Source organism: Fukomys damarensis, unplaced genomic scaffold, assembly GCF_012274545.1.
Source record: "Fukomys damarensis isolate Sample0158 unplaced genomic scaffold, DMR_v1.0_HiC HiC_scaffold_22, whole genome shotgun sequence".
Lineage (NCBI taxonomy): Eukaryota > Metazoa > Chordata > Mammalia > Rodentia > Bathyergidae > Fukomys > Fukomys damarensis.
In genome coordinates, this window is record NW_022900934.1 from 11802971 (window position 1) to 11828267 (window position 25297).

Sequence of the window (25297 nt, forward strand, 5' to 3'; positions counted from 1 at the left end):
AAAAAAAAAAAAAAAAAAAAAAAAAACAAACCCTCTAGTGGATTCTATTGAACTTAATATTAAAAACGGTGCTTCTTAAATTAAAATGTCCTACAAAACCCCAGAAAAATCATTAAAATTTTTGTTTTAAAAGACCAATATGATCAGGTTTCAGCTTGTTTCTCTTACTTCGTCTCATTTTTTAGTGTTCCCACATGTCCTTGCTCTGGTGGTTTCTTTTTCAAATAACTGAATGCTGATGTTCCATATTGGTGTCACTGGTCAAAGAGATCTACCTAAAAATTCTACCCTTGAGCACTTTGTCACATCATCCTTGGTTTGGTCTTCATGGCCCTTGTCACTGTCAGCCCTTAACCTGTCAGCACCTAGCATAGTGCCAAGTACAAAGGAGGTACTTGGTGAAGCTGGTTGACTGGTGCAGTAGCTGGATAGCCGGGTGAGTGGGAGTCAGACTGTTTTCAGTAGAGAACTTTAGCCATGTTTTTCTTCTCAGCTGCGTCCCAGTGCAAACGTGTATGATCTGGCAAAGAACTTCAACCTTGAGGTGTCCCTTTTTGAACGACTAGTGAAAGTGAATATTCCCTTTGTGCGTCTGAATTACCAGGTGAGATGTTGAGCTTCTGTTATTATCAGATATAGTGGAAAAGGCTCCAGGGAGTCTGCCAGCTGCCAACAGGAAAGATCTCAAAAATAGAATAGACTCAAACTTGTTTTCTGTTTTAAAATGCCACAAGATCACACTGTGTTGAGTTTTATTGGATAAAGGAGCTGTTTACCTTCTTTTCTTTCTCCCTGTTATTTCAGATATTACCTTAGATTTTTCTACCTGCAATCTGGTCTTAGAGAAATTATTCCTTTTTCCTCTACCCAGGTTTCTAATGCCATACATGTCTTTTTCAGCATCGTATGCGTCCTGAAATTGCTCGCCTTTTGACTCCTCATATCTATCAGGATCTAGAGAATCATCCTTCTGTTCTCAAGTATGAGAATATTAAGGTGAGTTTGTCCTCCCTCATTTTCCATGTTGTCAGCAACCTAGGGGGTTATCTTTTCCTCAGAATGAAAACAAGTCAGAGAAGAGCCAATTTTTAAAACAAAGCAAAATGAAACAAAAGCTTGGTTTTGGGAGAACAGTATAGTAGCTGAATGCAGACCAAAGTTTTCGAATTCTAGCTCTGCCACTTAATAGCTGTGTAACCTTGAGCAGGTTACTGTTCTTAGCACCAGGATCTTCTGCACGGTGAGAATAATGGCTCCTGCCTCTTCTCTTTGCTGTACAGGAGATAATCTGTAAAGCAGTCACCACAGTTGAGTACCCAATAAATATTATCATCAGAGCTGCCACTTGTTCTCTTGGTTGTGACAGTTGGATTGTGGATGGCTGTTGTAAACATTAATATCAAATGAGTATCGTGAAAACTAAAATAAACAAACTCTTTGTCCAGCTCATAATTTGCAATAGTCTCAAAACAAAGTAGAGGATAACTAACTTCAAAATTAAAGATTGTGTACAAAATTCTTTCACAGTCTCTCTGGAGCAGTCAGTGACTAGTGCATGTGAAAACAGGAAGCAGAACCAAGTGTCATGTGTAAGCCTTCTAATATGTCACTTCTTTTCCTTTGCAGGGGGTCTCTTCCAACCTTTTCTTTGTAGAACATAACTTCCCTGAACAGGAGATCCAAGAAGGCAGAAGCCATCAGAACCAACATGAGGCTCACTTTGTGGTAGAGCTATGTAAGTACTTCGTGTACCAGGAGTACCTGCCCTCCCAGATCACCATCCTTACCACCTACACTGGGCAGCTCTTCTGCCTGCGCAAACTCATGCCAGCCACGACATTTGCTGGCGTCAAGGTCCATGTTGTGGACAAATACCAAGGGGAAGAGAATGACATCATCCTCCTCTCCCTTGTGCGGAGCAACCAGGAAGGCAAGGTGGGTTTTCTTCAGATATCCAACCGTATATGTGTGGCCTTGTCCCGAGCCAAGAAGGGGATGTACTGCATTGGAAACATGCAGATGTTGGCCAAGGTGCCCCTGTGGAGCAAGATCATCCATACCCTTCGAGAAAACAATCAAATAGGCCAGATGCTCCAGCTCTGCTGCCAGAACCACCCTGATACCTACACCTTAGTATCCAAAGCTTCAGACTTCCAAAAAGTGCCCGAAGGAGGCTGCAGCCTCCCCTGTGAGTTCCGGCTGGGCTGTGGGCACGTCTGCACCCATGCCTGCCACCCTTATGACTCCTCACATAAAAAGTTCCAGTGCATGAAGCCATGCCAGAAGGTCATTTGTCCAGATGGACACCGGTGCCCCCTTGTTTGCTTCCAGGAGTGTGAGCCCTGTCAGGTGAAGGTACCCAAAACCATTCCTCAGTGTGGCCACAAGCAGATGGTTCCTTGTTCAATGCCCGAGTCAGATTTCTGCTGCCAGGAGCCTTGCCCCAAGGTCCTGAGATGTGGCCACAGATGCAGCCATGCATGTGGTGAGGGCTGTGTGCAGTTGTGTCCAGAAATGGTCACTGTAAAACTCAAGTGTGGGCACAATCAACAGGTAAAATGTGGTAATGTGGAAGACCTCAAGTATAATATGCCAGTTGAATGTACTGCCAGATGTGGTACTATCTTAGATTGTGGACATCCTTGCCCTGGCTCCTGCCATAGCTGCTTTGAAGGGCGCTTCCATGTGCGCTGTCAGCAGCCCTGCAAGCACCTGCTCATCTGCTCACACAAGTGCCAGGAGCCATGCATTGGCGAATGCCCACCCTGCCAGCGGACGTGTCAGAACCGCTGTGTTCACAGCCAGTGCAAGAAGAAGTGTGGGGAACTGTGCAGCCCCTGCGTGGAGCCCTGTGTCTGGCGCTGCCAGCACTACCAGTGCACTAAACTTTGCTCTGAGCCCTGCGACCGACCCCCATGCTATGTGCCTTGTACTAAGTTGCTGGTTTGTGGCCACCCCTGTATTGGTTTGTGTGGGGAGCCATGCCCCAAAAAGTGCCATGTTTGCCACCAAGAAGAAGTCACCCAGATCTTCTTTGGCTTTGAGGATGAGCATGATGCCCGCTTTGTGCAGCTAGAAGACTGTAGCCATTTCTTTGAGGTACAAGCACTAGACCGCTACATGAATGAGCAGAAAAATGATGAAATTGCCATCAGGTTGAAAGTGTGCCCTATCTGTCAGGTACCCATCCGCAAAAACCTGAGATATGGAACCAGCATCAAACAGCGGCTAGAAGAGATTGAAATTGTCAAGGAAAAGATACAAGGCTCAGCAGGGGAAATTGCAGTCAGCCAGGAACGACTTAAGGTCCTTCTGGAGAGTAAGAGCCTCCTCCACCAGCTGCTTCCTGAAGACTTTATAATGCTAAAGGAAAAACTGGCCCAGGAAAATCTGTCAGTGAAGGAGCTAGGCCTTGTTGAAAATTACATAAGCTTTTACGACCACTTGGCCAACCTGCAAAATTCCCTGAAAAAGGTCCATGTCTTAGAACAGAGAAGAGTGAGGACTCGACTAGACCAGGTCCATGACTGGCTGGCCAAGAAACGCTTGAGCTTTACCAGCCAGGAACTAAGTGACCTCCAAAGTGAAATCCAGAGGCTTATGTACCTGGTAAACCTCCTGACCCGCTGCAGGATGGCAGAGGGGAAGGTGAAAGGTAGCATAGCAGAAGAAGTCTCCAGTATTCGGAACATCCTCGAGAGAACATCTAAGTTCACACAGGAGGATGAACAGCTTGTGCAGAAAAAGATGGATGCTCTTAAAGCCACCCTTCCCTGCTCTGGCCTGGGCATCTCAGAAGAAGAGCGAGTACAGATTGTCAAGGCCATGGGTTTTCCTCGTGGCCACTGGTTCAAGTGCCCCAATGGTCACATCTATGTGATTAGCGAATGTGGGGGAGCCATGCAGAGGGGCACCTGTCCTGAGTGTCAGGAGGTGATTGGCGGCGAGCATCATACTCTAGAAGGGAGCAACCAGCTGGCTTCTGAGATGGACGGAGCCCAACATCCTGCCTGGTCTGACACAGCCAACAACATGATGAACTTTGAGGAGATCCGGAGGATGATGTAGATGGCACACTGCTGCCTTTTGCCCTGGCCTCCTGCTGGGGTCAGCTTTTTTTTTTTTTTTTTTTTTTTTTTTTATTTTTTTTTATTACTACCCTAAAAGACAGTCTTACCATCTAAGAATCCCCTTTTAGGGCTTGCCCACATTTAATTTTAGATTTATCCCTGCGCTAGAGTAAGCACTTTACCTCCAGAAATGAAAGCAGAATTAACATCTCACTTCTCCTTTTCTGCAAATTAGGGACAGACTCCCTGGGACATAATCTGGGGCTCCCACCTAGGGCTACATAATGGTAATTCCAGGTCCTGACACAGTCATTTGTTTCTTCAGCAGTGTTTCCAAGGCAGAAAGTATGGATCCAGTGAAGCTGACTCATTCTAACTTCCAGGCCCTAACTTGCAGAATTTCTAATAAACAGAGGCCCAGAGTTTATAAACTGCTTATCCCTTCAAGGAGCACAAGAATCCCTGCTGCCCTGCTCCTCAGGCACCCAGCCTCCAGGAGATGGAGTTATGTGATAGACAAAGATTTTGCCACTCACCCTAACCCAGCTACATATTCACTGAAAATGGGAAAGCATCCTCCCCCAGTAAGGGGCTTAGGCAGTAGGCCTAGGTTAAGGAGTGACCCCTGTAGCCTTTCTGTAACTTGCACTTGGACAGGGTTTCTTCTCTTGCCCTAGGAGAGTTGGGTAGCAGGGCTGGTTCCCCTGGGCCTTGAATGGAGCTAAACTCCCATTCAGTGCCAACAGCCCCTCTCCCAAGTGTGAGCTTTCATCCCAGCACCTCACAGCTTTTGTTTGCCTAGGCAGGGTCAGCATGCCAATAGCTTCTGCAGGCATCAGCCCCCGGCCCAAAGCCAGTCCTAGGCCTACACCTGTATCTGCATTCCTTCTGTCCAGGGTCCCTTAGAACAGACACTTAGGCATCTCAGGTCCTTTCTAACGCTGGTCCTTTCCTATGTAAGCATTTCCTTTTTTGTCTTTACTATGCACTTTAGCCTATAAAGCCAGTTAATAAAAACATTGGGAAAATCAGTGGTCCGTGTCTTCCTTTTAGAAGCATCCTGAGCCAATGAGGGGACAGGGTGGGTGCTGCCTGCAATGCTTTTATGGTATGGGCTTCTTGTATTTATTAGAGCGAGTCCTTTCTACCCATGGTGAAAGGAGTTTCCACTCCCAACAAAAGGTATCCGTTTGCTTCGTGGGTTCCCCTAGAGGCAATCTACGCATAAGCAATTTTCCCTTTAGAAGGGTTCTGCAATTGGTGATTTGTTTGTTTGTTTGTTTGTTTGAGATAGGATCTATGTACTTCGGGCTGGCCTTGAACTCAGCAGTCTTCCTGCCTCATCCTCTCAAATGCTGGGATTACAGGCATGTACCACCATGCCTGACTGCACTTGGCTTTTTTTAGCCTAATGGTATTCTAAGGGTCTTTCTTGAAAGCACATTCAGATTTGAGTCTGAACCACATTCCTTCACAAGTATGTCATCACCTTTTAATTGGAACCTGTGTTGGTGACTGCTAAGTGCAGCCTGAATGAATGGCTTTGAATGCATCAATATCCAGGGTATGTACTGCAGAACTATGATTTATTTTGTTTCATTTTGTTTTTTGAGACAGGGTCTCACTATGTAGTTGAGACTGACCTGGAACTCGCTGTGTAGCCCAGGCTGGTTTCAAACTCTCAGCAATCTTCCTGCCTCAGCCTCCTGAGTGCTGGGATTACAAGTGTGCGCCACCACACCGGGCACAGAACTATAATTTCTAAGATGGGGGGGGTCTAATACACTCCCTAAAATTGTGCAGAGCATGAACCACAGTTACTCCAAAAGATGCTCCACAGTTTTCGTCTAACCAGGTGATTCACAAAAGGATGAGAACCATCCTGTAGCTTAAAAGGTGGTTTCTGTGAGGCGCTAATTTATGGAGTCAAAGAGTTCCTTCTGCCCTCTTTGAGCTTCTATCTTTCCAGCAGCACTTCTGTAGCACAGTGCTAAGGGTTAACAGTATGGGTTCGGGTACACTGGTTTCAAAAACCAGAATTACCCACCAGCTGTGCAACCCTGGGAAGTGAGTCTTTCCAAGCTTCTGTTTCTTCAGTGGGGACATGAGAATAACAATTCCTGTCTGACAGGCATGTAGTGAACAGACAGACACAGCACAGCATGCTGAATGTCCAGGACGTGGCTGCTGCTCAGTAACACCTTTAGTTCTGGACTACTAACAGAAGAATGTAAAATAATAAAGAGCAAAAAACAGGAGAATGTTTCCCTAGCAAGCATCTCCTCTCTCTACACCCAACCCCGGTAGAAGAATAAACAGTATGCATTCCAAGTGTTCATGACAGAGCCAGCATATACCGCCACCAAGGGCAGAGATACTAAACTTAACCCCCCTCATGCAACTAGAAAGCTAACAAAAACAGGGGTCTTGGGTAATGATGCTTAGGAAACATGCATATCACTGCCCCAACTTTTAATTTTTTCTAATGTACCAATGACAGGCTTTTTAAAACTTTTTTTTTTAAGCAAATGGAGACAATATAAACCAAACCAGGATGACTTCCCACAGGGAAGGGATTTAAGGCTGCATCACAAACTTCTTCAGGCCATCACAGCTACTTCCTCCTCTTGTATCTGTTTTAAAAAAGGAAAAAAGAAAAATCAGGACAGTAAGATGAGAAAGAGGAAGCAGCAGCTCCCCTTTTTATGAAAGGTTTATTCTCCAACCACATAGAGCCGCTGGGCCTCCAAAGGTGTATACGTCACCTGGACTTGGACTTGAAGTTTCCTCCTTTTCTCTGGTGGGGCAAACCAAACTGTTTCCTTTCTTCAAAGGAAGGGCTGAGTGAGAGAAAAGGAGGTGCTGAAACAGGCCAGCTGCTGGGTACTCGGGTGATGTCACCCCTTCAACCCCCAGCTGCGTAAGAAAAGCAGCATCACTGCATACGCGGTGTTCAGGGCCTGGAATCCAAGTCATATGTTTGTACCTGACAGCATGCAGTTCCTGAGTCAGGCCCCAACTTTATTGTTTATTTGTTTGTTTTTTGTGGTACTGGGGCTTGAACTTAGGACCTTGTGCTTGCAAGGCAGGTAGCGGCACCTGTGAGCTAAATCCCCGGCCCCAGGCCCCAACTTTAAAACAAACTTAGAGGAAGTCCTTCCTTTATCTGTACATACTAAGACTACCTGAGAAGCAGTGTGTGTCTCCCCACCACCATAGGATGGATGAATGTGATAGGATAACATATAGCCAAAGGCAAGCCAAGATCCTTTGGGGTTCTTTAGTCTGATCCTGAGGTAATAGTTGTTACTCCTCCCCTGAGAGTAAGCTCTATTTCTGAACTTGAAAATGGGCCATCTCATCTCCAAGGCAAGAGGGCTGTAAAACTGCAGATAGCAGTGGTTCTTTAACCCCTCTTCCTCTTGTTTTCACTCTGGGATCCACAGGCAAGCTTTAGCAAGTGTGGGGGACAGACAGGAATCCCTGAGTTTATATATTATAGAGCTTAAGTATTTGAGAAATGGGACTGGGGAATGAAGTAAAAGATTTATAATTTCCATAGAAATACCAAAGATTCAATGACCACTTAAAACCCTACCCAGCTCGATACTGTTTTAGGGCCTTCTTGCTCGTGTTGGTGAGTTCTTCATCAAATACAGATTTCTTCCTTGGATTTTGCTTCTTGTCTGTGAACAGAGAGAATGGGTTAGATATGGTCCTCTTTGGCCCAAGCTCCTAAGCTAGTTAAAGCCCTATGTAATGATTCCAAGTTCAGTGGACAGTCTGGCACCCAAAGACTGTTCCCCTCATTCTACCCTCACAGGCTCCTCTTAAGTCATAGCCAGGAAGCAGGTGGGCTCCAAAGTCAGGTCGAGGTTCAATCGTAGCTCTTCCACCAACATCAGTGTCACTCCACCCCTTAAAGCCAACAAAGGGACATTCCCATTCACTGGTATATACCGATTACTCAGAAAATGTGGGCCACTGTTCTTATCCCTCAAACCTTCTCCCTGACTATACGCTTGGCTTCAGCAGTGCTCCCCAACCACCTACCAGGGGCTTTCGCTGGTTCCTCCTCAGGCATTGCCCTGGCCCGCCTGGCTCTGCGATTCCTCTTGGCCAGCCGCTCAGCAAACATCTGTGCCTTGAGGATTTCAAACTGGGACCTTTCCTCTGCCTGGGGGAAAAGGTGAGGGGTGACCAGATGTCTCTGACCCACCCATTCGTGTAACCAAACTCCAAAGGGGAGGCCACTCACTGTCATTTCTCCCTTTTTCTTGGCATCGTTCATAAACTTCTTCCTTTTCTTTTTTCCTCTTAAGGCCAAGTCAAACTCCTGCAGGGCCTTAGCAACTGAAATAAGAATACAGCATGAAATGTCAGGGACTGCTTCAAATTTTGTACGTTTACAAACAGAAGGACAACTATTTTGTTTTTTTGGGGGGGTTCTTGTTTTGTTTTGTTTTTGTTTTTTGAGACAGGGTCTCACTATGTAGTTGAGACTGACCTGGAACTCACTATGTAGCTCAGGCTGGTCTCAACTTCACAGTGATCCTCCTGCCTCAGCCTCCCAAGTGCTGGGATTACAGGCGTGCACCACCATGCCCAACAGGACAACTATTTTAAACTGGTACCTAACACCTTAAAATGAAAAGCAGCAGTCCCTCTAATGATTACCTTCATCTCACTAAGCAGCATGCCTGTCTTACTACTGCTCATTAATCCATTGAAGGCATTCATTATCTACTGACCTTCTGCCAGGGAACATGAAGATCTGACTTACAATAAAGAGTCCACTCCTTCCTACCAGTATACTTGTATCTGTCATTTTGACATGGAAATGTAACGTACATACACCATTCTTGTCCCTTCAAATATAAGCGGTATATCTGAAATTCCCAGTACAATATTCACAAAAAGTGATTTTGCAATTTCTGCAAAATTAACAATATGTGTATCCTCTGCCCTACAAGTCTACTTTAGGAACTTATTTCGGCATGTCAGATACACTTGCTTAATTGCAAAAGGGCACATGTCTCAAGGCTCACCTTGTGGCATGTTTCAGGACTTCATTATAGATGAATAATGTTCCAATGAGCACATGTGAAACATATATATCACTTGTTCACCCCTCAAAAAAAATTTTTTTCCTGTACCAGGGATCGAACTCGGGATCTTGTGCTTGCAAGGCAGCTGGCGGAACCACTAAGCTAAATTCTTGGCCACTCCTCGACTTCTAATGGACATCTCTGTATCGTTCCAATTTTAGTATATGTGCTGCCTAAGTGAGCACTTGATGGACATCTGTTTCCACCTTTTGGCCACTACGACTAGTGCTTCAAAGAACATGGCATACAAGTGACCGTAGGAGCTCCTGTTCTCAGTTCTTATGAGTATATACTAAGAGCAAACCACTGAATCCTATGGTAATTCTATACTTTCTTTTTTTTGTTTTTTTTGAGACAGGGTCTCCTGTAGTCCAGGCTGGTCTCAAACTCATGGCGATCTTCCTGCCTCAGCCTCCCAAGCGCTGGGATTACAGGTGTGCGCCACAATGCCTGGCTAGGTTCAGCTTTCTGAGGAATCTCCCTGACTTACTTTTTTCCTTCTTCCTCTCCTCTTTAGTCTGGAACCAGCTCCTCTCAGGTTCTTGGTCTGGTGCCTCCTTCCCCTTCTCCAGAAGCCGCTTGGCTGTGTTGATCTGTGGGAGAGTACAGGACATGTGCCATAAAGACTGTACCTGCTAATCCACAACATGGCAGCTGCAGACAGCCACTGCCTACAAACGCTGAGGGTTCTGATGGTTTGTCAGCCTTTCAAAGGTGGGGCCGTGGGGACTCCTGACACTGGGCAACCTCGAGGCCTCATCACCATCACAGCCTCACCTGGGCTTCCGACTGCTGCATCTCTCTTTCCTCCACTTCCAGCTGCAGCACTGCATAAATATCTTTCTCCATCTTCTCAATCTTGTCCCGGAATTTGAGGATAACATCTAAGGAAGAAAATAAAAGGGACATTAATAAGGGTAAATACTATGAGGCCAATACAATACTGTAAATATTTTCTGACACAGGAAAGTGTGGTTCTTAATATGTGACATTTCAATTTAACATTCCCCCATTAAGAGCTGGACAAGGCCTACAGTCCAGGGAGGCTGAGGCAGGAGGACAACTTGAGGCCAGGAGTCCTGAGTCAGCATGGGCAACATAACAAGACCCTATCAAAAAGAAAAAAGAAATAAACCTGACTTCCCCACTACCTCAGAAATCTTGCGCTCTTTGAATCGATCCTGAACTCCTAATAGTGTCCCTGTCTACCACTCTAGATTTCTGTTCCCTAGCTCACTATGCCCCAGACCCTCTAACATTCCTTCTCTTTTACCCACACACACCAAGTTCATTCTCACCGCAGAACCCTTGCCTGTGTCCTCTCAGTGGACATACTCTGATCGCTCAAGGCAGCCTCATTCTTATCATCCAGGACTGAGCTCCAAGCCAGCTGCTCAGAGGCCTTACCTGAATAGTTTTTCTAAAGCAGGCCCCCTCCTTCTTCCTACAATTGTTATCCTCGACTGCATGGACCATTAGCTTATTTACTATCTCTTTCTCCCCCAGAACATCAGGTGCTCTAGCCTTATCTCCTGGACAAGACTGGAACAGCTTGCTAATGGGCAGACTGCAATAAAAATGAGACAAAAGGACATCTATAAGCTAGGTCTGGTGGCACACACCTGTAATCCCAGGAGGATGAGGCAGGAGGATTGCCACAGGAGGCCATCCTGGGCTACACAGTAAGTTCAAGGCCAGCCTATGCTAAAAGGTGAGTTCTTGAATTATACTTTTATTATTTTTCATATATATTAATATATAATGAACATATTATTTTTGTAACACCAAGGAAAAAAGTAGCTAGGTGTGGTAGTGCATACCTGTAATCCCAGCACTCAACAAAACTGAGGCAGGAGGATTACAAATTTGAGCCCAGCCTGAGCAATTTGGCAACTTAGTAAGACACTATCTCCAAATTTTAAGATGTCAAAAAGAAAAAAAAAAAAATGTTAAAAACGGTTGGAATGTAGCTCAATGCAAAGACCCTAAATTCAAACCTCAGTATCAAACACACACACAGAAAGTAATATAAAAGATGTTTGTCCTTTATATGACCCCCATGAATCAGAGGATCAAAAAGAATGAAAGCTACCAAAAAATTATGAGTGCTTTTCTTCCCTACCCTCTTCCCCAGCAACAGAAAGAGGAAGATTAAAGGCAGGTGTGGTGGAGCATGCCTATAATCCCAGCACTTGGGAGGCTGAGGCAGGAGGATTGCTGTGAGTTGGAAACCAGTTTGGGCTACACAGTGAGTTCCAGGTCAGTCTCAACTACATAGTGAGACCCTGTCTCAAAAAACCCAAACCAAAAACAAAACTAAAAAAAAAACGAGGAAAGTTAGTGGGAATTTTCCCCGTAGACAAGATCTTTTCCTCTCAAGTTCTCCTAGGAAAGTACCTGTGAGTAGATTCTTCATTTACATTTCTATCATCCATCCCTTTCACACATGGAAGCCTGCGAAGCCCAGAGAAATGAAGTGAGACCTGCCCAGGGGTCTCGGCAGGGAGACAGCGAACCTGGGACTCAAGCTGGTCCCGAATGCAGAGTGCTGCTCTCAGCTGTCACCCTGTGCCCCTGCCCTGCAACAGGCACCTTGTGCTAAAGACATCTGTGCCTCCTCACCCTGGGGAAGAATCCGGGCCTTCACGGGGGCCTTGGCGGCCTTCACAATCTCTTTCAGCATCTTCCGCTCCTCTTCTCCCACCAGAGACACAGAGCGCCCAGCCCTGCCAGCACGTGCCGTTCGTCCCACCCGGTGCACGTAGTGCTTGATTGTGTTGGGCATGGTGAAGTTGATTACCTGGAGGGTTGGAATCGAGCATCAGTCAGATGGGGAAGGGGCACTGCGAGGAGGCAAAAAGATCCACCAAGTACAAGGAAGACAGGACCCGCTCACCGTTTTGACCCCTTCAATGTCAAGTCCACGGGCTGCCACATCGGTGGCCACAAGGATATCGATCTGTTCATCCTTAAAGCGTCTAGAAATAGCCGCAGAGATACTTACTCAGATACCCTACCCCAAAATGCTCCCCCAGAGCCTGGGCTACCAGACAACAGAATCACCGTAAATCAGAGTCAAGGAGCAGAGTAGGGACCATCATAGTGGTGACAGGGTCTAAATGTCAGCCCATCCAACTTCCACACTCACACTTGACCCACTGTGTAGGGCAGAGATAGTTCCGTATGTACTACCTCAGGCAGGAAATCCCGCACAGACTCATATGTGAAAACCTCTGAGCTAGACTAGAGGAAAGAACAGAGGCAAATGTCTCGGTGCTCACACTGGCCTTGCTTTAACACACACCTCTGAGCACCTGTGATCAGCAGGGATGGAGGAGGGTTATGTGATAATCAAATGGAAAAAATCACACAGAAGTCACAGCACCTGGCAAAGCAGATGCTCAAGTGATGACTGCTGGCTTCAAGTCTAACTCCTGTCCAATTGGACCCAAGTATGTCCCTGCTCTGGGAAAGCTGCAGAACAGACTGGTGTATTTCCCAGTGTCCTGCTGCACCCCCACTTAACAACTCTCACACAGGATAAGATCCTGGGCGTGAGGGTTATCATCCATGAAGACAAAGGCAGAGTTCTAAATGCATGGAAGACATAACCTTACTGTGCTCAGATTAAAAAAAAAAAGTTGTTTTTTTTTAATGAGGTATTGCCATGTTTCCCAGGATGGCCTCAAACTCTTGGGCTCAAGCGAACCTCCTGCCTTAAGTCTGCTAGGCAGCTGAGACTGTAGGCACTACCCACCACCTTAGCTTAAATTTTTTTAAAGCACAGCATAACGCTGTACCTACTACTGCTCTAATATAACCTTCTGGGTCCTACTTTTCTGTCTCTGACCTGCCCAAGGAGGGTTAGGGAGTGTCAGCCCTTGCCCAGAACATTACCGGAGGGCCTCCAGCCGCTGGGTCTGTGACAAGTTGCCATGGAGCTCACCCACCTGCAGCCCCAGGAGCCCCAGGAGGATGTGCAAGCGGTGGGCCTGCTTCTTGGTCTGAGTGAACAGCATCACGTGGTCAGTGAAGGTTCTCGTCAACAGAGCTAGCAGGGAAAAAGAGTGAGGCAGCGGCTGCTTTCAGGTTCCTACACAACTCACACCCTCTCCTCACCTGAGAAGGCAGGCTACCCTGTGGACAGTGATAAATGTCAGAGTGCAGAGTGGTGGGATGAGAGGTCTCAAGCAGGCAAATGTGGCAAAAGTCACCAACAAGCCTCTCCAGTTGGGGACTGCAGGCAGGCAGGTACTGGAGGGTTCTGAAGGACACTACGGAGTTCGAATTTCTGTCTAAGAGCAGTGGAAGCCACCAAAGGGTGTTAAATAACAAAATAAAAAGAGCAAATGTTCTTTTGTAAAGACCTGATGTGCAATGTGAAGGATGAATTACAAAAGGCCGAATGGAAACAAGAACAGCAAATAAGAAGCTGCAGCAACAATCCAGGCACCAGGCAGCAATGTCTGCACCGAAGGGCCGGAGCAGCAGAGTTCAAGACATAAAGCAAGACTAGATGGCAGGAGGGAGGCAAAGTGGTGAGAGCAAGGACTCATGGAGAGAATGCTGGAGCGAATGAAAAGTAGTGCGGCTCCCTTGAGCTAGGAGAGACGGATGGAGGAGGCAAGCGGGCAAAAAGCATGTGTTTCAGTGTAAACCCCCACGATGCAGTCCTGCCCTCAACATTCACCTGCAACAATGGCTTCCCGGTCCCCTTCCCGATTAGGCCGGATCCGTACGAACTCCTGCCGCAGGAAAGGAGCCACGTCTGTGTTGCTGTTCACAAATATCCGGACAGGATTCTTGAGTGAGACTGAAGCCAGATCTTTCACCTGCCAAGCAAAAGCCAGGGATGCTCAGCTCTCCGACCGGAGGTGAAGGGCTCACCCAGGCAACTCCTCTCAAGGCCAGCTGAGGTCCTCTGCACCACCCTCTGTGACACACCTCATCCGTCATGGTGGCTGAGAAAAGCATGGTCTGACGGTGGTGGGAGCACATTCGGATGATCTCTTTCATCTGCTCCTCAAAGTACTCGTCCAGCATCCTGGAGAGGCAGAGAGGAAGGACATGCAAACCGGGGGGTGCTCGGTGAGGGACAGAGAACACCATACAGGCCGTGGTTCTGCTGTCACTGGTTATATTTACAGCTCTCCTATTTTATTTTATGATAGTTATTCTACCCTTTCTCCAAGATTCACCAAGAATTATCATAACGCCACATTTACTTTCTTTTTTTGTTAACCTCTTTGCAAGTCACAGATGTCATGACATCTTACCCCCAACTACTGCAGCACTAATCTAAGAAAAATGACCTTCGGCTGGGGATTTAGCTCAGTGGTTCCAGCGCCTGCCTTGCAAGTGTAAGGACTCAAGTTTGATCCCCGGTACAAAAAAAGAAAAACGACCTACTTAACCACGATGTCACAGTCACACCCAAGACATTTAAGTGTCTGAATAAATCTAAAGTATAGAACAAGGGCTGGGGTTTTAGCTCAGCATTTCTACCACCTGCCTCACAAGCACAAGATCCCAAGTTCGATCCCTGGTACCAAAAAAAAAAAAGTTCTCACTGAAGTACAGGCCATATTCAAATTTCCACAACTGTCCCCAGAATGTGATTTTACAACTGTCTTTATTTGAGTCTAAGAATCAAAGCTCCTGTGTGGCAAGTGGCTGCATTTCTTGTCTCTATCTAGTCTCCTCCCTTCACCTAGAAAGTTCCCTCAGCCTTGTTCACGCTTTGGATTTGTCTAGTTGTCTCCCAGTGAGTGGATTCAGAAAAACCATCATTGGGCAAGGTCATGCCCTTCACTCTTGCTGAAAGAGAAGTCATTCCAAGGAGGCAAAGGTCATTCCAAGGAGGAGAAGGTCATTCCAAGCAGAAGGAAGAACACTGCAGACCCCTACAGTGGGGGTGCACTGACAGGACTCACCAGGAAGAGACAAGGACAACACTAGGAGTTTCAGCCAGAACAACTGGAAGGGTGGAGCTGCTCCTGCTAAGCCAGGGAAAGACAGGGCCAGCCACACCGGGTCAGAAGGTTGCCCAAGAACTTGCTTAGTTCTAAGATGCCTGCATGTGCAAGTCAACCTTCACATGTTCTGACTTGTCTGTGACTTCCCTGCCCCAATTCTATCCTCAGTTCAGTTCACTTGGCTCAGCTGAAGGAAAGAGATGAGCAGATGGGACATATATGAGAAAAAAGGAAGCAAGAGACAGAGAGGTAGAAAGTGGAAGGGGAGAAGGGCGGGCATCGCCGTCACAGTCGTGCAGACAGCCTGTGGAGGCCTCACTACGCACGACACTTTCCCTGTATTACCACTTGATGCCTCCTCACTGTCAGCTGGGTACTATTCCTGTCTTCGTGTACAAACAAGGAAAGGTTCTGTTTTGAGAATCTTATTAACATCCCAAATCTCAGACAAGACGTGGCAGAGCCCATATTTGACCTACCATATCGCTTAATCATTACGGAAAGAGGGAGAAAACAAACAAACAAACAAAAAAAAATAGCAAAAACATCTAGCCTAAGCCTGGACAGAGGTCCAGTGAGGATGGCTAAAGGGGTATCGCACACCCATGGCTGACAGCTCTGTAGCATAACCCAGGCTGGCAGCTGCTACGTCCAGGGATGTGCCCCTCAGGGCCTGATTCACGGGACCCTCCAGCCCCACCCTGCAGGCATACCTGTCAGCCTCATCCAGGATAAGCACCTCAATGCTGCTCAGGTGGAAGGAAGGGCAGTTGTGGAGGTGATCAATGAGCCGACCCGGGGTGGCAATGAGGATGTCAGGTGCTGTCCGAAGAGCTGCTTCCTGCGACTTCACATCTAGGCCCCCTGTGAAGCGGAGAGCCCCACCAGGTGGCCAGGTCAGTGGGTCATTCACCAGTGTCAACCCAACACCTGCCACCTTCCTTTGCTTTAGCCAGATGCACGGTAAACCAAGAACAAGACTGACAGAAGCCTCACCCACATGGATTTTGCAATACATTGGGAGAGACACATTATTTCATTATAATTGGACTAAGTGCAAAAACAAAAAATGATAATGGCCCCAAAACACTTCAGAATAGAAGGACCGAGAGAAGCATCTGTGAAAACTGTTGATGTCTCTACACAAGCACAAAAAACACTTTTGGTTTGTTTTTGTTGGTTTTTTTTGAGACAGAATCTCACTATGTAGCTCAGGCTGGGTTTTTTTTGTTGTTTTTTTGTTTTTTTTTTTTTTTGTACCAGGGATTGAACTCAGGTCCTTGCACTTGCAAGGCAGGCCACTGAACCGCTGAGCTAAATCCCAGGCCCATTTTTTTGTTGTTGTTGCTCGGGCTGGTTTTAAACTCGCTTTGTAGCCAAAGGTAGCCTTGATCTTGCAGCAGCAATCCTCCTGCCTCAGCCTCCTGTGTGGTGGAATCACCTTTAAATTCCAATTATTTAACAAGGGAGAGGGGAGGGAAAAAGGAAGGAATGGACAAGAAAAAAAAAAGTGAAAATAGAAGAAAAAAATGAAAAAAAAATTTAATGAATAAATCCCAATTATTTAATAAGGAGGGCAAAATGCAGGGTAGATAACATAATCATGTAACTTCATATAAGGAAAGTTTGCCCCAAATACTGATTCATGGGGCCAGGGATTTAGCTCAGTGGCACCATGCCTGCCTTGCAAGCACAAGGTCCTGGCAGCCCCCATGCCTGGAAGAGCAGAGCACATCTGTCCTCCCCAACAGCAGAGCCTGGTGGGGGCTGGCAGTCCTCAGCCCCTAAACTCACCCACAGCCAGGCAGGTGGTGATGCTGCAGAACTGCGCTAGCTGCCTGGTGACGGAGTGCACCTGGATCCCCAGCTCCCGGGTGGGAACTAGCACCAGCACTCGGGTGACTGGGGCCTGGCGGGGCTTGTAGATCAGACGCTCGAGGACTGGCAGAGCAAAAGCTGCAGTTTTACCTGGAGAGGGCAGCAGGAAAACAAAGAAAGGTTCAGTTCCTTCTAGCTTTTGGCTTTCACTTGAGCACAGTAAGCCTGTCTGGTCAGAACAACATGAAAAACATTTTTCATAGAGCTCTGCTGCTTTCAAACTATACAGTCAATGTAAATACACCTGGGAAGTACAAAGAAGCATGAAAGTAAGAAAAATCACCTAGAAGGCAGCCAACCAGAGACAAAATTCTGTTTTGCAGTACTAGGGATGGAAGCCAGGGCCTCACAAATGCTAGGCAAGCACTCTGCTGCTGAACAACAACCCCATCCGAGACAGACATTACTGTCCTGCAGTAGGTAGGATGTTACCACCAAGTGAAGGATCAAAGGAACTCTAGTCACTATTTTTTTTTTTTTTTTGGTTTTTTGAGACAGGGTCTCACCATGTAGTTGAGACTGACCTGGAACTCACTATGTAGCCCAAGCTGGTCTCGAACTCATAGCAATCCTCCTGCCTCAGCTTCCCGAGTGCTGGGATTATAGGCGTGTGCCACCATGCCTGGCCTCTAGTCACTATTTTTCTTACTTCTCATTGCTCTACGATCATTTCAAAATAAAAGGGGGGAGATATACCTACGTATTGCGTTTGAATTGAAATATATTTCAATTGCATATGTATTTGTAAACACTGGCATGTCCAGTGTTACTAACACAGTAGTGGGCTCAGATTCTGGGGGAAGAGGGGCAAACTGAAGAGCTGAGGGTGCTTTTTACTGTATTTTTTGTTTGTTTGTTTGTTTTTTGGTATCGGGGAACGAACTTCGGCCCTCGTGCTTGTGAGGCAGGCGGTGGAACCACTGAGCCAAATCCCCAGCCCTACTATATTTTTTCTAATGTATTTGATTTTTTAATGAGCCAGGCCTTGTCAGCCTCTGAAAAGCCTTGCTTACAAGCATCTTTATTTCTTTAGCACAAGTTAGTATAAACAGGCTAACTGACAATTCTTTTTTTTAACAGTTCTTAATAAAGCTTTCAGAATTGGGCCATGGATTGCCAAAGTGTCTCCAAAAAGAATGTGTGAACAAGCTAAATGTGGCAATTCTCGATCTTTTACAAAAAGAGGCAGACATGACACCCACTAGGCCCCATCACTTGCTATGTGGTTTGGAAGGGATCAAGCACTTCTTGGGGAGCCTGTGTTACAAGAGTAACACAGGAGGTGATGACCACACACACTGCACTGCTGTCCTGTGTCACCTGTGACCTGAAGAGAGAGGCTCAGAATCACTGGGCCATCCCATTCAGGTTCACAGGACACTGATTCCTGGGCTCTACAGAGCGAATGGCCCAAATGTCCTGGTCCTTCAAGCTGTGTATGTGCAGTAGACTGGATCTATATTTCGTCTTCATCATAGCATTTTAAAGACTAGACTGTTCAGTCTGTTTTGTTCTGTTTTTTTGTACTGGGGATCAAGCTCGGGACCTTGCGCTTGTGAGGCTAAATCCTCGGCCCTAGATTATTCAGTCTATCTCTGTCCCAGCAGCTGCAGGGAGCTGGGTAAGAGGGGTGACCTGCAGGGGCCAAGAAGACAAGACCTAGTCTGCTCTAGCTCCTGTGCCCGCTCTAGTTGGGCTGGCAGGGGCTGGCAGTCCAGGACGTGCAGGCTGCTGTCTCATTTCTTGGTCTCCTCCACAACAGAGGACCCTTACTGTCTCCCAAGTTCCATCGAGCTACATCTTTGGGGTGGGGGTAAGCAGGGTGCACAAGAAATGTCAATATGCTTTAAACTGGTCACCTCAGAGTCCCCCTAGGTTCAAAAGCCATTAAACCACCAAGTGAGTATGAATTGCTGTAAACTTTGTATATCATCCACAATTCCAAGCATGTTTCACAGACCTTTTGGGTATAAGAAGGGACCGTGCCTCCACCCACCACGACCCCGTCTCACCTGTCCCAGTGGCTGCACAGGCACAGATGTCCTTCCCTAGCAGACCCACAGGGACGCATGCCTTCTGGATTGGTGTGGGCTGCTTGAAGCCCATGGCTGTAATGGCCTGAAGAGAACACACAGTGACAAGTGGGCCTGGCAGAACCTCAGCAGGGAATAAATAGAGTGAGCGTCCAGAAGTGACTCTCTCAGTCCTGTCAGGCATTCAGTCCACACACAAACGGGGAACCTACCATGTGTGAGGTGCTGTTCTATGCACTGAGCATATAGCAATAAACAAAACAAAAAACAAAAGCCCTGCTCTCAGGAGGCTGACAATCTGGCAGAAAAAGACAAACGAAGAGACAAGTGTATGTCACACGTAAATACATGCTTTCGACAAAAAGAGCAGTCAAGGGGCCATGGAGGAAAGGGAGGTGCAATTCACAATAGGGCTGTCAGGGAAGGTACTGCTGAACCCCAAAGGGGTGAGAGAGTACCCAACGGACCCCTGCAAGAAGTCTTCCAGGCAAAGGGAAGCAAATATAAAGGCCTGGAGAAAGAGACTGCCTGACCTAGCTGAGGGCCAGCAGGGTCGTGTGGCCAGAGCAGAATGAGCAGAGAGATGCTGTCAGGAGGGACCAGAGGGGCAGAGTGTTTTAGATTAATGGAAGGAATGTGACTTCTTTCCCAAGTGAAAGTGGGAGCCATCAAGGGCTCAGAGAAGAAGAGGGACAGGATGGAATTTACTGCCTAAGAGGGCTCTCTAGCAACTGTGCAAACAAGAGAGTTGAGAGAGCCAGGACTCTACTAAGGGGGCACTGCAAGCATCAACCCAGAGCCAGGTGTGGTGGCGCACATCTGTAATCCTAGCACTCTGGAGGCTGAGGCAGGAGGACCACTATGAGTTCAAGACCAGCCTGAGCTACATAGTGAGTTCTACGTCAGTCTCAACTACATAGTGAGACCCTGTCTCAAAAAACAAACAAAAAAAAGATCAACCCAGGCTCCCCAAGAAGACTTACCTTCAGAAGAGGCCGGGAGAGGTTCATGTCCTGGAAGGAGAGATTGTCATCATACTGAGATGCATCTTCAAAGAATCCTCCTGCTTCCTACACAAGACCAAGAGATACAGGATGAACATTCAGCAAAAGCGTCCACGAACACCACAAGTTTAAAATCCTTTCAGATTGCCCAAGTGAGCTGCCCTGTTTCCCAAGCTCACCTGTCCTTTCTTCTTCTTCTTCTTCTTCCGCTCCTTTACTTTGAGTGTATCTAGGGAGAAAAACCCAGCTGATGCTCACAGCTCATACACACTGAGCACTCGCATCTGCTCCACACTGTCCTGGTATTTTATGTGGGCCTCCTCTGAGCCCACACATCTGCCTCACTTCCCAGACACGGACAATGAGTGGCAGTGCAGCTGAGTGACTTGCCTGAGGTAGACAGAAAGCAGAGCAGCCAGGCACAGTCCAGAGACCAGCTCTCAACACTGTCCCACACTGTGGTGCTTTACATACATTTCTACCGGCAACACTGAGCTACATGGGGGAGCCCACTGGATAAAGGTAACTTCGAAGAAGTTTGAGTCACAGCCATCTGGCAGCTGTGTGTGGCTACAGACGGGGAAAGAGGAAGCTGCCTACAAAGTATAACAACCTGAACAAAATGCCAAGGGAAGATAAAACCTTGAACATAACAGCAGGGAGATCCTACCGTACATAAGAGAAAAGGAATTCCTACCAAGTAGAAGTAGAGGCTCCCAACTTCCAGTCCCATTTCTTTTTGTGTGTGAGTGGTACTAGGGATTGAACCAAGGGTCTCCAGACTGAGCATTATCCCCAGCCCCGTTTTTTTTTTTTTTTTGGTACTGGGGATCAAACTCATGACCTTGCGCTTAAGAGGCAGGCACAGTGCCACTGAGCTAAATCCTCAGCCCTCCCACCCTTTTAAATGGTTTTGTTTTGTTTTGCAATAGAGTCTCACTAAATTGCAATAAAGTCCTGGGATTACAGGCACAGTCCACTGTAACGAGCTCCAGTCCCATTTCTCACAGCCCCACCATGACGTCTACCTGCTTTGGTGAGGATGTTCTCCTCCGCGGATGAGTAGTCAGTCTCTGATTCTTCATCTGCGGAGCCTGCTACTTCCTCTTTCCCTTTAAGGCCTGCCTGCTCCTCCGGGTCAGAGACCTCCTGAGCTTCTTTCTCCTCCAACTTCCCTGATTTGGCTTCTTTATCCTGGACACAGAATTCAAAATAAAGCAAAGTGACTACAAATTTCAGGAAATTCAGAACCTAAAAGGAGCACTCTTGAGCTCTACAGCCTGGACACGTTGCTGTGTGCTTCCTAGTGAATGTAGATGACAAGCACACAGCAGGGCACCTGTGTGAGCTGCACCCAGCTCAGGCTCAGAGAGAAACAGTGCTTAGGGTACAGCTCACAGCACAACAGTGAAAAGTAGCTGTGTTTCTTTCTCACCTCCGTTTTCCTTTTCTTTCGCACTTTCTCAATCTTCTCATCTAAGGTAGTGGCTGCCCTCTGCAGATAAAAATAGAGGAAAAAGAAACAGTCATGTAAGAAAGCGACCAAGCAAGTCTTGGCATGTCAGGTCTCGACAGTAATACAGAAAGGGCCTCTCGGGCCTTAGACGAATTAATAAATCTGTAGGTTATTTACAGGCAAAAGGGAGAAAGAAGTATTACATAAATAGTACATTTGTAAAAAGTAAAAACCTTTCAACTAACAGAAAGCAATTCAAACATGCAGTAGGGCTGCGCGTGGTGACACACACCTGTAATCTCAGCACTCGGGAGGCTGAGGCAGGAGGATCACTGTGAGTTCAAGACCAGCCTGGGCTACATAGTGAGTTCCAGGTCAGTCTCAACTACATAGTGAGACCCTGTCTCAAAAAATCAAATAAATAACAACATGTAAATGGTTTGTTTGTTTTGGTTTTAATTTTTGTTGTTTCAGTGTGTTTTCTGGAGTTATCTTGTTTTGTGTTTGTGTAACTGGGGACTGAATCTACCACTGAGCTACAACCCAGTCGTTTGAGTTATTTATTTGTTTGATTGAGACTGGGTCTTGCTATGTCATCCATCCTGGCCTTGAACTCACTGTATAGTCTAGGCTGGCCTCAAACTTGTGCTACTCCTCCTGCCTCAGCCTCCCAAGTGCTGGGATTACAGATGTGCACCACAGTGCCCAGCATAACAGCCTATTAATTAAAATGTTGAAATGTGAGTAAATTCAGATAATGCTGGTATTGCTAAAACATCAAAAGAGGGTAACTAATGGAAGCCCCTTTTATATATGTTCATAGCACCCTGCACCTTTATGGCATTTGCCACAAATGTAATTAATTGTACAATTAGCTGTCCAATTATTTTGTACCTTGCTAAGCTATAAGCTGCTAAGACAAAGTCCTTAGTCACATGGGACCGAAACAGTAGAACCTGGCAACAAATGGAATATTTGTTAAATGAACCTGAAACGAATTTTAAAAAATGAGATAGGAAAACAAATATTTCATGATTAACTTGAAAAACGTTTGCTATTCTCTGAAATAATATATATACTATACATACTTATATAAATTCTTCTCAAGACGATCTTGAAAAGGCAATGACAATTTACTTCAATCAGAACAAGAACCAGAAGAATTTGGGTTAAACTGTTCTGAGCAGGCAATTATTTGTTTCTCTTTGAAGCACATGAATGGAAAAAAAATGCTGCACCTTCTAGCTTGTTAGCCAGATTTACAGAAATGCATGAGCTCTTGGCAAACAAAAAAAAAAACACATTGGTGGCAGCTTTGGCTGTACTGTGTGAGAATCAAGGACCCTGAAAGTGATGCCACATGAAAACACCTAGCAAGTGACAGAGAAACGGCAGTATCTGTGGGGCAGAGGCAGAGTTCAACTATCAAAAAAACCCAAGGCTAGCCAGGCATGATAGCACATGCCTGTACAACTAGGACTTTGGGAGACTGAGGTAGGAGGACAAGTTCAAGTCCCACCTGAGCAACTTAACAAGACCCTGTCTCAAAATAAGGAATTTCTTTAAAAAGGGGCAAGGGATGTAATTCAGTGGTACAACACTCCTGAGTTCAATCCTCAGTGCTGCCAAAAAGAAAGAAAAGTGCCAGGCATGGTTGCACATGCCTGTAATTCCAACACTTAGGAGGCTGAGGCAGGAGGATCACCATGAGTTCGAGGCCAGCCTGGACTACATAGTGAGACTGTGTAAAAAGAAAGAAAGAAAGAGAAAGCAAGCAAGCAAGCAAGCACGAAAACAAAGGCTGTCTGCTAGATTGTCTTTTGTTACAAACTGATCTAAGTATCTTTCTAATAAAGGAGTGAACATGTAAAAACAAGAACACTTTAGCATAGCTACATTATTTTTTAACTCAACATTGGGCCATCTGCAAATTTCCTCCAAAACTTTTTTTCTTTTAAAGAAACAGGATCTCACTATGTGGCCAGAGCCAGACTTAAAGCCCTGAGTTGCTGGTACTATATAGGTATGCACTATAAAATCAAGGTGTGTCTGCCAGGGATTTAGTTCAGTGGCACAGTGCCTGCCTGACAAGTGTGAGATTCTGAGTTCGATGTGTGAGGTTCTGAGTTCAATCCCTGGTATCAGGGGAAAAAAAAAAAAAAAAAATCAAAGTCTGTCTTAATAGATACATTGAAGTCAGTCAGAGCTTACCCACCCCACCTCCAGGAAAAGCTATCATGGCATAATACGTCTATATGTCGTCTGTAGATAGATGAATATGATTGTAACTATAGTCTGCAGTACATCCATTTTTCAACGTTTAATACCTTGGTGTTAATCAAGACTGTGGGTTACTTGTGACCGCCTTTCCTCACCCCATCAAAAGTATATCACATGTTTTCAAAGGAGTTTCAGAATCCACTGAATGTTAAGAAGCACTGAGGCCAGGGCTAACCCTCCCCGTGACTCATTGTCCAACCTTCACAGCCCGCTGTCGACTATTCAACACTGTCAGTCTCACCTTCTTCTTGAGCTGGCTCATGACATCAGCCAGGGCCCAGCTGTCATCATACATCCCCCACTTCTCGGTAAAAACGAAGTCAGGGTTGAAATCAGCACTGCGGTTCTTCTGCAAGGCTTTCTGCTTTCGGCCCAGCACAATGGGCCCCTGGGAAGAGAACAGACAGGGTGACTATGGGGCGAGATGAAAGAAGAAAGGAAGGTGGCCCATAAGAGAACAGAATTACACAGGGCCAAACAGGTAACTAGGAGAAAATGACTTATTCACACATTGAGAGAGTTTTAACACACCTCTCTCAGAAACTGATAAATCAGGCAAGCCAAAATAGGTTTGTAGAAAATGTCACTGACACAATTCCACTGAACACACAGTGAACACAGCTCCTACCCCTACAGAATGTATGCAGGATGTAAAAAGTCCAACTCATAGAAACAGAGTAGATGAGGTGGTTGCCAGGGGCTGGGATGTCGGGAAAATGGGAAGAGAAAAAAGAAGCTGCCAAGAATCACGCCAAGGCTTCTGGCTTGAGATGGGAACAGGATAGAAAGATGGGACGGCGAGGGAGACCAGGAGCGAATATGCAGAGGCTGAGAAGAGCAGAGGGAAAACACCTGGGCTGAATCTCTGAACTGCAAGCGCCTTTTTCCTGCCCAAGTGTATTGTCTGTCACCTCCCACTCCAACGTAGGCTTTCTGGAGGGTGGCGCTTATGTTGTCCACTGCTAAGTCGCAACAGTAAACACTACGTCTAGCAGCGTTCAGTAAACCTTAAGGATCTCTGAACAGGAACCATGACTGACTTCACCTCTGGACCTCTATTAGGCTGGGCCTGGATTAACTATCACGTCAGTAGACCGATACTGTGTCCAGCAGGGCGACACTAATAACATGGCCAACAGAACAGAGGGGCAAGAAAGCTAACGGCAGTTGAACTGAGGATATCGGGATCCTGCTGAGCCCTACCCTGGGGGACGCTGAGGATTCGAGGACAAGGGCCTGAGGAATCGCGAGGACGGGACGCTGTCATGGTATCCCATGGGGCCGGGGCCCTGCCCGCAGCTGTCTTTCATAACCACTGCCCGGCTCATACCTCTTCCTCCTCATCTCCAGAGTCAGACTCTGGCTCCATTGGCACCTCGTCATCTTCGCCTATCGTCCCGATTAAACCGAGCTCCGCAAGCATGGTGAAACAGAACCCACTTCCGGAAGTGAGCAGCACGGCTGTCAGGCCCGCCCTCCTCCTTGACTTCCTC

General features: G+C 46.5%; 2 protein-coding genes across 2 annotated transcripts in view; one reads left to right on the forward strand and one right to left on the reverse strand.

Annotated features, from left to right (window-relative positions):
• Znfx1 (zinc finger NFX1-type containing 1) overlaps positions 1–4407 on the forward strand; it is a 26397-nt gene extending 21990 nt beyond the window's left edge. The window contains exons 11-13 of the mRNA XM_010618236.2: positions 494–604; positions 901–996; positions 1627–4407. Of these exons, the coding sequence (XP_010616538.1) occupies positions 494–604; positions 901–996; positions 1627–4068 (2649 nt within the window). The 3' untranslated portion in view covers positions 4069–4407. The remainder of the gene's footprint in view (positions 1–493; positions 605–900; positions 997–1626) is intronic.
• Positions 4408–5754: 1347 nt separating this feature from the next.
• On the reverse strand, positions 5755–25297 carry Ddx27 (DEAD-box helicase 27). Its single transcript, XM_010618237.3, has 21 exons — positions 25135–25297; positions 24046–24192; positions 21504–21563; positions 21097–21262; positions 20248–20297; positions 20048–20134; positions 19044–19149; positions 16948–17121; positions 15867–16017; positions 14123–14222; positions 13869–14010; positions 13076–13229; positions 12075–12156; positions 11801–11978; positions 9956–10062; positions 9669–9771; positions 8329–8423; positions 8124–8247; positions 7669–7756; positions 6836–6910; positions 5755–6703 (listed from the first exon to the last, which is right to left on the reverse strand). The coding sequence occupies exons 1-21, from the start codon at positions 25225–25227 to the stop codon at positions 6685–6687; spliced, it is 2301 nt and encodes a 766-aa protein (XP_010616539.2). The 5' UTR covers positions 25228–25297; the 3' UTR covers positions 5755–6684.

Excerpts from the sequence above, each read along its gene's own strand:
- Ddx27 (XM_010618237.3), bottom strand. The coding sequence starts at position 25,227 with ATGCTTGCGGAGCTCGGTTTAATCGGGACGATAGGCGAAGATGACGAG. Across the intron at positions 17,122-19,043 it reads CTGTGCAGCCACTGGGACAG|GTAAAACTGCAGCTTTTGCT; the intron begins GTGAGACGGGGT and ends TGCCCTCTCCAG. Across the intron at positions 14,223-15,866 it reads ATCCTGGATGAGGCTGACAG|GATGCTGGACGAGTACTTTG; the intron begins GTATGCCTGCAG and ends CTGCCTCTCCAG.